The sequence below is a fragment of the Taurulus bubalis genome (genome assembly GCF_910589615.1).
Source record: "Taurulus bubalis genome assembly, chromosome: 3".
NCBI classification, from domain to species: Eukaryota; Metazoa; Chordata; class Actinopteri; order Perciformes; family Cottidae; genus Taurulus; species Taurulus bubalis.
In genome coordinates, this window is record NC_136591.1 from 7,173,156 (window position 1) to 7,189,140 (window position 15,985).

The 15,985-nt window shown below is 43.3% G+C and overlaps 1 protein-coding gene across 4 annotated transcripts; it reads left to right on the plus strand.

The window, feature by feature from the left end:
* Positions 1-1,122: 1,122 nt before the first annotated feature.
* Positions 1,123-12,884, plus strand: hdlbpb (high density lipoprotein binding protein b; the record flags this gene model as incomplete). Of its 4 annotated transcripts, none has more annotated exons than XM_079215539.1 (26): positions 1,123-1,198; positions 1,506-1,657; positions 1,948-2,163; positions 3,166-3,372; positions 3,479-3,694; positions 4,996-5,202; positions 5,408-5,515; positions 6,157-6,261; positions 6,880-6,958; positions 7,515-7,654; positions 7,776-7,880; positions 7,994-8,107; positions 8,195-8,281; positions 8,360-8,491; positions 9,078-9,296; positions 9,447-9,668; positions 9,846-10,064; positions 10,546-10,687; positions 10,894-11,042; positions 11,137-11,241; positions 11,432-11,566; positions 11,680-11,823; positions 11,938-12,117; positions 12,264-12,380; positions 12,498-12,653; positions 12,792-12,884. In XM_079215539.1, the coding sequence occupies 26 exons, from the start codon at positions 1,123-1,125 to the stop codon at positions 12,882-12,884; spliced, it is 3,825 nt and encodes a 1,274-aa protein (XP_079071665.1). The 4 variants fall into 4 exon arrangements, with proteins under 4 accessions (XP_079071665.1, XP_079071667.1, XP_079071666.1 ...); XM_079215541.1 differs by having other exon boundaries at positions 10,915-11,042; XM_079215540.1 differs by having other exon boundaries at positions 10,546-10,678.
* Between the last annotated feature and the right edge of the window lie 3,101 nt (positions 12,885-15,985).

Below are 15,985 nucleotides of genomic sequence, written 5' to 3' on the forward strand. Positions count from 1 at the left end.
AGCTGAAACACACACTCAGACTGAAGCGCCTACGGTAGCCGCTAACTGGACGGACTCTCTGGCAATTGACCTTTTGCAGGTAAGCCTGGGCTCCCTTTGTACTATACTATTATACAAAATACAAGCTACTAGCGTTTGATCAGTTCTTACGCATATTTACCTTTGTGTTTACTTTTAGATTTCCCTAATTTTCCTTGAGGTGCTTCTTGTACCTTTTTTAGTGTAGTAACATTTCCTTGGCTTTTAGAAGGGTTTAGCAGTGTCTTTACCAGCAGGGACAGATTTCACATGACAATTATGATCAGATTACACACGGTAACATCCCGCAGCGAGGGGGTGGATGTGCATACCATGTCTGTGAGTGAGGAAAAACATACATTAAGGCAAAAATATAACGTAAAAATGAGTGATTACCCATAATCTTTAACAACAAAACCGTCATTTTGGATCATGACGTAGTCTTAAAGATAAGAGTAAGCGATGTAAGAGACAAAACCTGATTTCCCCTCTTAACTTAATTAGAGAACAATTTTTATGAGGTTCTCGTAAACGTGTGGTTTTTAGCGTTTTAATGATTTCTAGTGTATCGCTGCACCAGCTATTAAATGTAATATCCTCCCTAAATCACTGTATCTGTGAAGACCCACAAGATCCTGTGAATCTGATTCACAAGGGACGTCAGCAGCCATTGTTTTTAGACGAAGACGGCTGACTTGGGATAACCCTATCCCCGAGGCTTTGTGGCACCGTGTGTTTGTCTGAGGCATGCAAAGTGTTAATTGGAGCGTCTCAGGTGTAAAGTGCAGCACCGGTGCAGTGAAGTAAATCTTCTGGGACCTGTGGAAAGCAATCCTAGAGAATATACAACAGGGCAATCAAAGTAGGGAGGAAGAACAATGTAAGAGAAACAGTTTGAAACCGGTTTCTGTGTATCTGATGGCTTTCTGCAGTTGGATCGTCCAGTTATTACTTTATACCGAAACTTCATCATGAATACTTCATCAATCAATTAAACAAATTTCCTCCTCAGAAATTCTAAGGTTTGATTTCTTCCTCTTTTTTTTCCCTCTCCATCCTTCACACCGCTCTGTTTTAGTGGAAAAGCGGAATACGTCTTGAATCATGAGCTCAGTGGCAGTGTTGACCCCGGAAAGCTTTGCGGAGCATCGCAGTGGCCTCAAGGGCCAGGAGATGACAGGTAAGAGCCGCCCGTCATCCTTCTACCTGTTTTTACTTTTGTTAGAAGGTTTCACCTCAGCGGCCCGAGCTAGTTCAGTAACCACATTTAGATTCCCCCTACTTTGCTGTGCATTCTCTCTTTTCTTGTACTATACATGCTATTTTCTGAATTATGGTTTTTTTTCTGAGGCATGTATGATTTTTTTCCCATCTCGCTGTGTAACTACACCCATACGATCGCTGCATCCATCCATACATGCATTCAGTTTTCTTTCTTCATCCTCACCTTCATCCTCGCCTTATTCATCTTTGTCTCTCTGGGCCAGGCTGCGTCCCGGAGGATGAGGCCTACATCCCTACCTACCTGGAGGCCTTTCCTCCGCTGCCGGAGAAGGGGGCACCAGGGGAAAAGACAGGGGAGCCAGTTTCGGTGTGGGGGGGCAAGATCAGGCCCATCAAAGCCTCCGTCATCACCCAGGTCAGGCAGCCACTGACTACACACACAAACACGCAACACTATATAGCAGTATTAAAAACACTCAGTTTCTATTTGCTAACTGTTTTGAAGTCATTCATGCAAAAGAATGTAATGCATCAATACTATACATCGATGTTCATTCCTCTGCTCTTTAGATATCTTTCTGACAGTGACTAAATTTGGCCACAAAGCGGTCAATAAGATGCACCAGTTATGGGAAAATAAGCAGATGAGACACGTTGCCTGAAATGTGAACCTCCCTCTCCTCTGCTCTGCCCGGCTCTGTGTAGGTGTTCCACGTGCCCCTGGAGGAGCGTCGCTACAAGGACAACAGCCAGTTCGGGGAAGGCGAGGAGGCCAAAGTGTGCTTGGACATCATGCAGCGGACGGGTGCTCACATTGAGCTGTCCCTGGCCAAAGACCAGGGCCTGTCCATCATGGTCACCGGCAAACTGGACTCGGTCATGAAGGCTCGCAAGGAAATCGTAGCTCGCCTGCAAACGCAGGTAAATTCACTTCAGTGGTTTGTGCTTCTGTTTAGTTTTATGTTTACACTGTTGGGATACTGGATATATTGAAAATATTGCTTTTCTTTGGCTAAATAAAGATTAAGCAGTCCAAAGCATCAATGCAATTGAAATTAGTTCTTTCATTTTGACATTTAAAAAATGCCTGTCGTGACGCTTTTATTATTGATACATTGAGTGACGATATATTGGTGCAAGCACATTGTGTGCTAGTGATGATTAATGTGTTTTTAAGGATTCTATTTTTCTGTATTTTGGAACCTCACTAAGTCTATCTTTGAGTGACTGAAATATAAAAGTTTGTTTTGTCTAAATGGTGAATACTATTGGAAAAATGCCACGGAGTAACAGATGTTTCTTTGGAGAAGGAAAAACGACTCGCATCACTCAAACTTATGAATGGGATCCGAGCTTTTAATGCAACATTAAAATGGGACATCTGTTACTTTTATTGGTGTTGGCTTTTTTTACATCCTCACAAAATTATATAGCAGAGTTAGTTCTTGCTGCAGCTTGAGGAATCCTATCTGTGCAGGCAGGCCGGTGTAGGACAAAAAGTTGAGCTGAATAATGACCGTCAGCTCCCCAGGGTGGCCTTTCTTGGCTTCAGCAGTAAACATGCTGATTTCCACTTCAATTGGTGCACTGAGATCCACCCGTATAGCTGAGCTGCAGTTATTGATACAGTAATGCAGAAAAACAAGCCGCACTCTTCGCAAGGTTAAATGCTTTTGTTTTTGTTTACCGACTGAAAACTTAAATATTCCATTGTTACGGATAACTATGGTCCTTGATAAACTAGAGAATTGATATTTTAATATTATGGAAATGTCGAAACCGCAGCTGCTACATCAGCAATTCCATATTTTATGAATATGTCTGACCTCTAACTTTGTTCAAAAGATGGACATAATGCTAATATAAGAAGTTCAGCCTTTTTCCAATGCAACCCTGAATAAAACATCCTCCCGCTCCTCCCAGGCTTCGGCTACGGTCGCCATCCCCAAGGAGCACCATCGCTTTGTCATTGGTAAGAACGGTGAAAAGCTGCAGGAGCTGGAGCTGAAGACCGCCACCAAGATCGCTATTCCACGTCCTGACGACCCCAGCGCCAACATCCGCATCACTGGCACCAAGGAAGGCATCGAGAAGGCTCGCCATGAAATACTCCTGATCTCTGCTGAACAGGTGAGCTGTGGGGTTTGAAGTCATCTTTAAAGATGGAGGCCTGAAAACGGAAGTAGTTGAAGGTTAAATGGCTATCACCCCCACCTCACGCTCACCTGCTCAACAGGACAAGCGTGCAGTGGAGCGTCTGTCCCTGGAGAAGGCCTTCCACCCGTTCATCGCGGGCGCTCACAACCGGCTGGTGCAGGAGCTGAGCCAGGAGACAGGCGCTCGCATCAGCATCCCCCCACCCAGCCTGCCCAAGGACGAGATCGTCATCACCGGGGAGAAGGAGGCGGTCGCCCTGGCGCTCAGTCGCATCCGAGCCATCTATGACGACAAGGTGTGTTTGATCAGAACGGTTTCTAGTGACCATAGATCTAACTAACTCACCTCATTGACGAAGAATTGATTTGTAAAGCCATTCGTCTTTAATGTAACTCCAATGTATTTGATTGTGTGGGTGGACTCTTGATAAAGACACATATCATGTAACTGCAGCGTTCTCGTTCCAGCTGGGGACCTTTGTTTCATGGCATACAGCTCTCTCTCCCTCTATTTCTACTCTTAACTGTCTATGAAGGACAACAAACTGTTTAATGCAAGTTATTTTCCAGCATCTGGATAATAAATTAAGTTGATATATCAGGGCCCTTAAACTTTGGTACAACTTACTTTATTACCTTAAACTGTTAACATTCTAATTTCCATTGTCTATTGTCTATTTGCTGTTTGCTATTTTTTTGTCAAATTCCTTTTTTTATCTATTTATTTGTTTCAGAGATTTTCATTCTTTCACCGCTGTTGAATTACTTTTTGTTTTCAAAACGTTAAAGCTTTCTAAATGAAGGATCCGGAAACATATCAGCGTACAGTTTGCATGAAGCACTAAAGCAAAACCAAACATGTAAATCAGATTACAGACAGTTACTCACTTGTTTGTTTACATTCCTACCGGCTCTTGTTCTCGGATCATTCAGATTCTTTGTCGATTTTTCAGTAATTTATGCCAATTTTAGTCTGCGCTACGCTTGACCTGAATGAGGCTTTATGGTACGACACGGGTTTGCAGATGTTCACTTTGTGGTCCTCTGTTTCCACCACAGTCTCACTTGAACCACTTTTTCACTCCTGCCTGGATCTTAAACCTCAGCTGCGAAAGCGATGTTTGGTGACGTTACACAGACTGTGTGTTTGGAATAAGGAGGTTTTATCATTCTTTACAACAGTGGTGTTGTTGTTTTCACACACAATGGATTGATGAAACGTGGAGAGGAAGTGTGTGTGTGTGTGTGTGTGTGTTAGATGAATGCCGAAGATAGGCAGGTCGGAGATAATGTGGAAAGAAAATTGGATTTCACCAGAGAACAACAGGATGAGAATGCTAACGTTGTTTAGTGCATATGCATGAGAGGCAAAAACTAATATATTCTCCTGCATTCAATCCCTCTCCTCTCCCTCTCTTCTTGCCGGCTTATTTCCCTTTCCCTCACGGTCGCGTCTAACACATTACAACTTTCCTCTGCTCTGTCCTTCCTGTTTTCTGTCTACTGTTGTGGTCCCATCCATCCCTCAGTGTGCTCCTCAATTTGTTCCATGCGACTCTCTCATTTTTTCTAATCGTCTCCCCATCCCACCCTGCAGAAGAGGAAGACCACCACCATCTCTGTGGAGGTGAAGAAGTCTCAGCACAAGTACATTATAGGTCCAAAGGGCAACACCCTGCAGGAGATCCTGGAGACCACGGGGGTGTCTGTGGAGATGCCTCCTCTGGACTCTGGCTCAGAGACCATCATCCTCAGAGGGGAGCCTGACAAGCTGGGACCGGCGCTCACACAGGTGTACGCAAAGGTAAGCAGAGGGGTGGTTGAGAGTGCACGATAATTATCTTTTGGATCGTCGCACTAGCCAATCCTCACATTACTTGGCATTACAGTCATTTGATCCATTGTCAATATAACATGTGCTGGTGCAGCTTTAGATTCCAGCCAGCTATTTCGAGATTTCAGTGAGCTTGTGAATGTAAATTGTATGTGAACTTTTTGTCCCTGTGCAGGCGAAGAGTGTGATGGTGGTGGAGGTGACCGCTCCGGCCTGGCTGCATCGCTTCATCATCGGCAAGAAAGGACAGAACATCGGGCGGATCACACAGCAGCTCCCACGGGTATGGAGGGGGGAGAGATGAGAGAGATGGGAGTTAGAAACTAAGGACAAAACAGTCAGGTCTGCTCCTACAACATGACGGATTAATAGTTGTCGCAGTATGGCTCAGAGACCGCAACAAAACAGGAAGACAAGCGAGCTGGCTGCTAATAACAGCAATGTATTTGCCACAAACATAAATGAAACAATACAACGTGTAGGTGTCAGTCGTGAAGTGCATGTATGGGTGTGTGTGTGTGTGTGTGTGTGTGTGTGTGTGTGTGTGTGGCAGTGTAGGAAGAAGCAGAATATAAAGCAAAGGAACAGTGTCATGCCGTCAGCAGAAAGGATTTTCTCCCCCGGAGAGCGAGGCTGCTGAATGAAGGAGTCAGATGAGTTCAGGTGTGGCTCATCCAGCTGATGACCCCCCACCTGCAACAAGGACACCTAGTGTATAGGAAGGTCGTCACTCACATAGTGCAAACCATGTAGGAGGTGAAGAAGGAGGGAAGATGTAGAAGTGACAGCAGCATGGCAGAGGATACTTGTAACATATTCTGAGTTTTATTTACTGTGACACAGTGTGAGTCAGTCTTTATTTGTGTGTGTGTGTGTGTGTGTGTGTGTGTGTGTGTGTGTGTGTGTGTGTGTGTGCTTGCGTAGGTTCACATAGAGTTTACTGACGGTGAGGAGCGCATCAGTCTGGAGGGTCCAACAGCGGAGGTAGAACAGGCTCAGGCCCAGATACAAGAAATCATCAAGGACCTGGTGAGTGTACACACACACACTCACACTCACACTCACACTCACACTCACACTCTCACGCGCACAAACACACACACACTGACTCACTCGCTATAATAAAATAATAAACAAAATTATTTCAACTAGATTTTCAATTTATAAATGTGTCTGTTACCTAAGCTTGATATACATCTGTATTTAACTTTAGAGCGGAAATGATCAGTTAATTTATATTTGTTTTAAGTCACTAGCTCAAATTTGAACTTGATATTGTTTTGAACTTTTTGCCAGACAAAACAAGCATGTGGAAGACGTCATCTTGGGCTTTAAGAAATACTGATGTGCATTTTTCACAATTAAGAAACAGAAAAATCTGTAATTGTTGCCCTTCATGGGATGTTTAATACAAGAAGATGAGCAGTGTTAATCACTAACCTCATGAGTAAAAAGGCTCAAAACAGTCAGATACTCCCGATATTATTTCTTGGTGGTTCACATTCTTAACCAAAATTACATGAATCACTGCTGTCGGAAGTTCATTCCTATTCCCTCTTTGAAAGACTTAAAGTGACTAAATGGGTTCAGTACTGCAGCTCAGGGACACGTTGAGTGATACATGTCCTTCTGCCCCTCTGTGTCCAGCTGGTGAGGATGGACTACACTGAAGTCATCATAGATCAGCGTTTCCACCGACACCTCATCGGAAAGAACGGAGCCAACAGTGAGTACACTTCTGTTCCCCTGACCTCAGCCAAAAAAACAAAACATTAACATTTCTGGGGTTTTTACAGTTCAAATACCAGCCATTTTATTTGCCTTTGACTCAGTAAATGTACGGTAACCACTTTTTGGGTTTGACTCTTGTAGATGACTGGTTTGCTTGTCCAATGATAGATTGGGAGAGCCAGTTAAGAGACCTTGCATCAAGTTGTGGTTTCCATCATGCAAAATATATATACTTTAAGTTATGTTGTGTTACAGTCTGACAATAATTTATCCGTGGGTCTTGACACACAATCTGGCGTGTACTTAAAAGTCTTAAGGGCTTGAAAAGTAGCTGTAAAAAGTTGTAAAGCGAAGAAATAGACTAGGATGAAGGAACAATTAACTGATTAAACAGCCAATGTGCTCTATGACAGACAAACCTGCATCCTCTTTACAGCCACCTTTCATGCCTGTAGTTGTGAGTTTTTTTAATGCAGATTTGGGTAAAAAACTTCTTACACATCTTTGAAATTTCAACCCTCTCTGTCACACCATCCATCCCCTCACGACAGTCAATCGGATCAAGGAGCAGTACAAAGTGTCGGTGAGAATCCCCCAGGACTCTGAACGAAGTGGCCTGGTCCGGATCGAAGGAGACCCTAAAGGGGTCCAGCTGGCGCGCAGAGAGCTCATTGAGATGGTCCAGAGGATGGTGAGAATGGGGTCAAAGTTTAGATTGGTTCATTAATTCTGCTGGTTGGCATAACCCCCCCAAAAAAGCTCTTTACACAGAATACAAAGTGGCCTGCTCACACTTTTCCCACAATTTCCAGGAAAACGAGCGCACCAAAGACCTGATCGTGGAGCAGAAGCTCCATCGAACAATCATCGGGCAGAAGGGAGAAAAGATTAAAGAAGTTCGAGACAAGTTCCCTGAGGTGAACATTTTCTTTGACCCTTTCTGCTCTTTATCTCACCGTTTATTGCGAAAAATGTAGTTTCTAACCCACTTCTTATTTCATTTGACAAGTATTATCTCCTCCGCTTCTAGGTCATTATCAATTTCCCCGACCCGTCGCAGAAGAGTGACATCGTCCAGCTGAGGGGCCCGAAGAACGAGGTGGAGAAATGTGGAAAGTTCCTCCAGAAAATCATTGCCGACCTGGTACGACCCAGCTCGTTCTATCTTTGTCTCTCCACCTGTCTCCGTCCTTCCAGACGTGACTTCACAGCAGCTTTCTTTCTCTTCCAGATTGAGAGCAGCTTCTCGCTCTCTGTTCCCATCTTTAAGCAGTTTCACAAAAACATAATCGGTAAGGGCGGCGCCAACATCAAAAAGGTGAGACTTTGAAGTGGACTTTGCATTATTGAAATTTTTTATGTTAAAGGAAGAAAATAACAGATGTTGTTTGATCAGATCCGTGAAGAGACCAACACCAAGATCGACCTGCCGACAGAGAACAGTAACTCTGAGATGATCGTCATCACGGGCAAGAAGAGCAACTGTGAAGCAGCCAGAGAGCGAATCCTCGCCATCCAGAGAGAACTGGTGAGAGATGCAGGACTGTTTTTATCCTTTGCTGCAGCTTCCAGGGTTTCTTTTTTGTATTTACCTTCCTTCAATGGATGTGATTAACAATATTGAGACACTTAGCAGTAATATCCTAAAATCCGTTTAGTTTCTATACTTTTTAAAGGCGTACTAGCCAGCTTTAATATAAATAATAATAGTTTAATTTTGATTAAAATATAACAAAACGTTACAACCGAAATTGTAGTTCTTTTCACCAAATTTAAAGCTGGAGTGCGGGACATTAACATTTAGATGAACGTATGTTACATTCAAGCTCTTGCCAAAAAAGTTCACACTATGCTGATTATCGTTGGGAAAACTCTGCAGTCGTGCTGTCTGTGGTGTTTTTCCCACGCTGGTGATGCGTTTTACATCTACCAGCCAGAGCTGAAGGGGCAGGAAGGTGGAGACCACAGTGACGGAGCAGCAGCTGAGAGTATGGCAGAAACCATAGTGGAATATCCTCAGATTTCCACCATGCCTAGAAAATCTTCTTGAGTGGATGCTCAACATCCAACGCTGCAAATGTCCCTGGCTCACATTTCTCTCTTCATCTCTTCAGGCCAATATCAAGGAGGCCGAGGTCGCCATCCCTGCCAGGCTGCACAACTCTCTGATCGGCTCCAAGGGCTGCCTCGTGCGCTCCGTCATGGAGGACTGCGGCGGCGTCCACATCCATTTCCCCTCCGAGGGCTCCGGATCAGACAAGGTCACCATCAGAGGGCCTGTCGGTGAGGTGGAGAAGGCCAAGAAGCAGCTGCTGCAGCTGGCTGAGGAGAAGGTGGGTGGGGAAAGAAAAGTTTGAAGAATGGATACAAAGAGTTAATGAACACGAGAGGTGACTTAAATGAGAGATAAGTGAGTAACCATAGAGAGGAAGGGAAGAGAGGTTGAATACTTACATCCCTTTCCTGTTCTTTGTCCTCCTCAGCAAGTCAACAACTTCACAGCTGAGCTTCAGGCAAAGCCGGAGTACCATAAGTTCCTGATCGGTCGCGGAGGGGCCAATATTCGTCGTGTGCGGGACAAAACGGGGGCGCGCATCATCTTCCCGTCGCCAGATGACACCGAGCAGGAACTGATCACCATCGTAGGGAAGGAGGAAGCCGTTCGTCAGGCGCAGAAGGAGCTGGAATGTCTCGTCAAAAACCTGGTAATTACTACGCTACACAAACGTTTGTCATATTGTCTTGGATGTTCATTTTTAAATTGGAAATGCTAAATGTATCCTCCGAAAAAACTGTAATCTATTCAGAGTTGTATTCTTAACCATCCCTTTCTGTACTTAAGTGGCCTCCCCTTACTACGTGGCTGTTGTCTCCCTCTCCAGGACGACGTGGTGGAGGACAGCATGGTAGTAGACGCTCGCCACCACCGCCACTTCGTGTGCCGGAGAGGCCAGGTGCTGCGGGAGCTAGCGGAGGAGTACGGGGGCGTAGCCGTGAGCTTCCCCCGTACCGGAGCGAACAGCCAGCGGGTCACGCTGAAGGGAGCCAAAGACTGTGTGGAGGCCGCCACGAAGCGCATCCAGGAGATCATTGAGGACCTGGTGAGAGTTTGTTTCATTACAAAACATTTTGAAATTTTCTTTGTAAATTATGTTTATTCTCAAAAGCACACAGTACACAGTTATATATTGCGAATGTCATTTTTCATATATATGTAATGTGTATATACACAAAAGTGAAGATGGTGTAGGAGGGTATTACAGACACACAGAAACAAGTAATGAGTTTTAGAAATTGGAAGTTATTTCTATTATTAATTCCAAGATCACTAAATAAAAAATAAAACCGTCCTAGGCCACAGAAATGGTTCATGAATGTAATGAGAGCGTTTTCAATTTATCAAAGTATTGTATGATCGCATTACAAAACATCTTGAAAACATTTTTCTTTTATATATGTTCATATTGACACAGTTTGCTCGGATTAAATATGTTATGGAAGTAACCCTCCTGAACTCTTGATGTGTCTTTGTTTGTCTCTCGTCTTCCTCCCCCCCTCTCGCTCTCTCTCCCTCTCTCTCAGGAGTCCCAGGTGAGCGTGGAGGTGGCCATCCCTCAGCGCTACCACCGAGCCATTATGGGGCCGAAAGGTTGCCGCATCCAGCTCATCACCAGGGAGCACGAGGTCCAAATAAAGTTCCCAGAGAGAGACGACAGTGTCGCAGGTTAGACATATAACACACAAGAGAAATGCACCTGCTGCTACCATACTAATGGTGTTGTTGATACGTTGCCACCACAAAGAGAGCAGAAAAATAAGAGTCGTATCAGCCAGTTTTTGAAGAAGTGATATAATGTGTGGCTGCCAGTGGAAATGGAAATTGCACCCAAAGTTATATGCTTACTCCAGCAAAAAATGACTTTTAAGCAGTTATCTGTTGTGAAACTACAGGTCAGGAGGCTCCACCACAGGAAAACGGTGAGGTCAGTCCAGAGGCGGAGTTTGTTGCCCGCAAGTGTGACATCATCACCATTGCTGGGCGTGCAGAGAAGTGTGAACTGGCGAAAGCCGCCCTCCTGGTAAGCGGCACTGGTACTTCAATCACACACATATGATGCTGCCTCTTTAATTTAATTTCCTCAATAATATTCCTGTCGCTGCTTTCTCTGCCAGGCGCTGGTTCCCATAACGGAGGACGTGGAAGTGTCTTACGAGCTGCATCGCTACATCATTGGCCAGAAGGGCAGCGGGATCAGGAAGATGATGGAGGAGTACGAGGTTAGCTAAGACTCAATGGTGCCATCTTCTGGCCATGTGTCCTTTCATACTGCAGTTAGCAAAAATCAGCATTTTGGCTGCTTAACACGTGATACATTTAGTCATTTTATTAGTTTAATTGATGAGAAACATGGAGTGTATTTAAGGGGTATAAAGTCATCTCCATGTTGTGTGTGTTTGTTTTTTGCAGGTGAACATCTGGGTGCCTCAGCCAGAGAAGCAGCTGGACGTGATCAAGGTGACGGGCCTGGTAGCCAACATGGAGCGAGCCAAACAGGGTCTGCTTGACAGGGTCAAAGAGCTGCAGGCTGAGCAGGCTGACAGGGTACACACACACACACACACACACACACACACACACACACACACACAAAAGCATTTCCTTTGCAAGTATTGTATTTAAATGTTTGAGGTCTTTGCCGCCCCGTCTCCTTTCAGGCCCTGCGCAGTTTCAAGGTGACCGTGTCTGTAGACCCAAAGTTTCACCCCAAGATCATCGGCCGCAAAGGGGCGGTCATCTCTCAGATCAGGAAAGACCACGACGTCAGCATCCAGTTCCCCGACAAAGGAGACGAGCAGCAGGTGTGTGTGTGTGTGTGTGTGTCTCTTCTCACCCCTCCCTTTTCAATCGGCGAACTACGGTGGCCTTCGAGTCTTTATCTTGATCCGTTAATACCCACTTCCTCATTCCTCCAGGATCTGATCGTGATCTCGGGGTACGAGCGTAACGTGGAGGAGGCGAGTAAAGCCATCCAGCAGCTGGTGGCCGAATGGCAGGAGATGGTGAGCCGTGAGGCTCGTCTGGACCCGAGGACCCACGCTCGCATCATCGGAGCCCGCGGCAAAGCCATCCGCAAGCTGATGGAGGAGTTCAAGGTTAGATGTTGGTTTGGGACTCTTACTCACCGGTTCACAGTTAAATTGTTGCTCTGAATACGGAGGGGGGGAGTTCTGATTGTTCTTGTATGTCTGTTGTTGTGGTTGTTTATTTTAACCGGTTCTCCTGTTGTTGTTGTGTTCAGGTGGATATCCGGTTCCCTCAGCCGGGCTCCGACGAGCCCGACAAAGTGGCGGTGACGGGTCTCCCCGAGGCCGTCGACAACGCCATCGACCACCTGCTCAACTTGGAGGAGGAATATGTGAGTTCCCAAAAACTGCAGTAATCGCACAACAAGTATGAATTCAGTGTTTCTCTCCTGGCACTTCAGCTACAAAGTGTCAAAGAAGTTAATGGGGTGTTTCCTCTCCTCTCCCAGATGCTCAGCGTGACCGAGACGGAGACATTGGCAGCTTACATGAAGCCTCCCTCTCGCTATGGAGGGGGAGGCGGAGCCGGAGTTGATGACAGCAGCGGGGGTCCGGCTAAGGGCTTTGTTGTGCGGGACGCCCCCTGGAACGATCCAGGGAACAAGGTTTGACATGCTGTTTAGTTTTTTTTTGTTTTACCTTAAATTAATATATGAATGTAGAAGTTAAGGAATAGCAATAAATAATATTAAATATCAAGCACATCTGTTTATTCTTATCTAACAGTCCTCTGTTTGTTTCAGGCTCCTGACATGAGCAGCGCGGAGGATTTCCCCACGTTTGGGACGGGTGTGGCGCCGAAGCAAGCGTCCGCCTGGGGTCCCAAGAAGTTCTGAAGCCGCTCGCCTGGAGGGGAAAACAAAACACTTCTGTAAAGTAGACGACGAGAGACGAAACAAATCTCTCATCAAATTGCTGCTCGCCTTCTCTTCAGCCTCCCTTTGTCTCTCTTTCTCTGTAACAACTCGTGCACCATCCTCCCACAGCCAGCCACAATGAATCCTGGGAGAACAATCCCTTCTTCTTTTTCTGTCTTTTCCTCATAGTACCCCTGAGGGAAGAAAAAAGAACATTGAGTGCTCTCGTCATAGTTTATGTTCTTCTCTCTCCGTCTCACCGCTCCTGCCAATCTCGCTGAAATATTTCAAAGACCCTTTATTCACCTCTACCTGCCGTACTCCTCCTCAAAATCCGACCTCAAACTCACCTCACTGCAGTCCACTAGAAATATTTAAACTCTTCAGAGTCTGCTGAATCAGAGAAGAGGCGTCGGGGGAAAATATCCGGAAGGTTTTCAGGGAGGTGGCGCTCGCTAAATCTTGGATCTTTAAGCTAAAGAAAGGGGGAGTCTTTGTTTTACTACGAGAGAAGAGTTCGTAAACAACGGCATCGTTTAAGTTTCTTTTGCTGTAGTTTTTACAAGGAGGTTACTTGTTGACTCATCTTTTCAGTCACTTATGTGGTGCAGCAGGTGAGGCAATGAGCTGTGTGCGTGTGTGTGTGTGCGTGTGTGTGTGTGTTGGTGGGTTCAGGAGAGGTTTTCACCCACAAGTGTTTGTAGACCCCCTTTTTATTTATGTCCGAGCTGGGAGCAGAAACAGCTGCTGTAGTCAACTTACTGGAGCTTTTTCTTTTTAAATCACGATGAATCAAAAGGTGTTGAAGTCGCGCACCGATTGTTTGTACCGAAGGTCATTTTATTACTGTTTATTTATTTGAAAAAGGAGCCATTTTATTTAAACTACTGTGATCATGTGTTTTTATAAAAGCACTCTGTAGCTTGATGCTCACAACCTTGTGCGCGTGACTGAATGTTGTGCGTCAGGGTTTGGGAACATGTTACCAGTTGTTACGTGTAAGTGTACAAAGAACTTTTCGCTATTTTTTTAAAACTGTGTGAGATTTTGTTGTTGTTGGTTTTTGGCATATTTGGAAGATTGTATGTATGTATGCGCGTGTGCATGGAAGTTAAGATGTATATTTGAATGAAGCTGAACCAAACTTTTACATAATCTTTGTCCGTTTTGTCTCATTTAGAGGTTTTTACCCTCTGAGCTCGTCATTAACATCCACACAATGCTGCTTACAACCTGTCATCCCCTCCCACCAAACAAACTGAATCAGCAGCAGCACTTTGGTTTGTCTCATACAGGTGCGTTAGGTGCATTTATTGAGATTTCGTAGCAAAAACCCTTCTTTGCCCCACTTCTCCAGTTGTGTCCTGTTGCTAAATCGTACAATTGACCCAGATTTCAATCGGTTAAATCAAAGCTTTCTTGTGCCCGGAGTCTTTGGGGAATAGTTTAATAGTTTGGAAATACACTTGCATGCTTTCTTTCTGAAAATAAGGAGAAGATTGTTGTCAGTCTCATGTGTGTACGATAGTGTAGCATAAAGACTGGAAGTCGAGGGGAAAGAAGCAGATATGCAGACGCCTCTAAAACTTCTTATTCAATATGAATACAAGCAGAAATACTAAAAGTGCAATTATTTCAGCAGAAATATTTAGCAATTTGATGAAATGTTGTTTGTCAAGAAGTAGTTCCAGCAATAGTTTAACACCTCAAACAACAATTTGTTATTTTGACATGTATATTTGTGTACGTTAAAAAAAAACAAATGATCTGATAATCTACCTGCTCTGAAAGAAAGCTTATTTCTCAAAATGTGAAACTATTTGAGAGGGCCGGGAAGAGCTGGAGACCAGATTGGCAGCTCATTAGAACAAAAGAAAAAAAGAAAAACTCAGGATCCAATTAAAAAGTCAAAGCTGGTGCAGAAATGGCTCCTTAAGGCTCCAGATTATTGAACTAAACCGACTATGCAACCCAACAGGAGCGCACAGCAGACCGCTGTCCATCAGCGACACCACCGCTATGATGTCATCGTAGTTCTGTTTGTGTGACAGCAAACTGGAAATCTCTCTTTTTTTATCGGTTGAGTCTCTCCATTTTTAAATTACTTTGTGTGTGTCTTTTCTTAAACGGCAGTACAGCGCTGCCCCCGCAGCAGCCACTATTTCTGTAAAAAGCTATGAAAAAACCCCAATATTGGCCTTAATGAGTAATTAGTCAACAGCATTTTGGAAAAGGTGTGAGTGAGTAAGTATGCAACACTGCAATAACATGTCAGTGACCGGACTTTTTTTCCTACTCTAAATAAAATTCAATGAAAAAAAAAAACGAAACCACCAGCAGGTTGTCTTTTCTTCATGGCGTCTGTTTTATAGCCCGGAACACAAAACACAACTTTAACCATCTTCATCTGAGCTTCTTCAATTATAATTCTTCATATTTTTTTTAGATGCAAACTGCAACTTGTGCTTCCAACGACTAGGCAGTAATTCTAGTTATTTAATTTGAAAAAAAAAGTGCCGTCTTGGCAAGAGTTTGGCTCTCACACATGACAGCTGCATATATTTTATCATCTTACTCTGCTAGAAAGTAAAGGGAATTCTTAAATTTTTGTATATTCAAATATATATACGTATATATATATATATATATATATATATATATATATATATATATATATATATATGTATATATATATATATGTATATATATATATGTATATATGTATATATATATATATATATATATATATATATGTATATATATATATATATATATACATATATATATATATATATATATATACATATATATATATATATATATACATACATATATATATATACATATATACATATATATATATATATATATACATATATATATATATATATATATACATATATACATATATATATATACATATATATATATATATATATATACATATATATATATATGTATATATATATATATATATGTATATATATATATATACATATATATATATATATATATATATATATATATATATATACATATATATATATATATATATATATATATATATATATATATATATA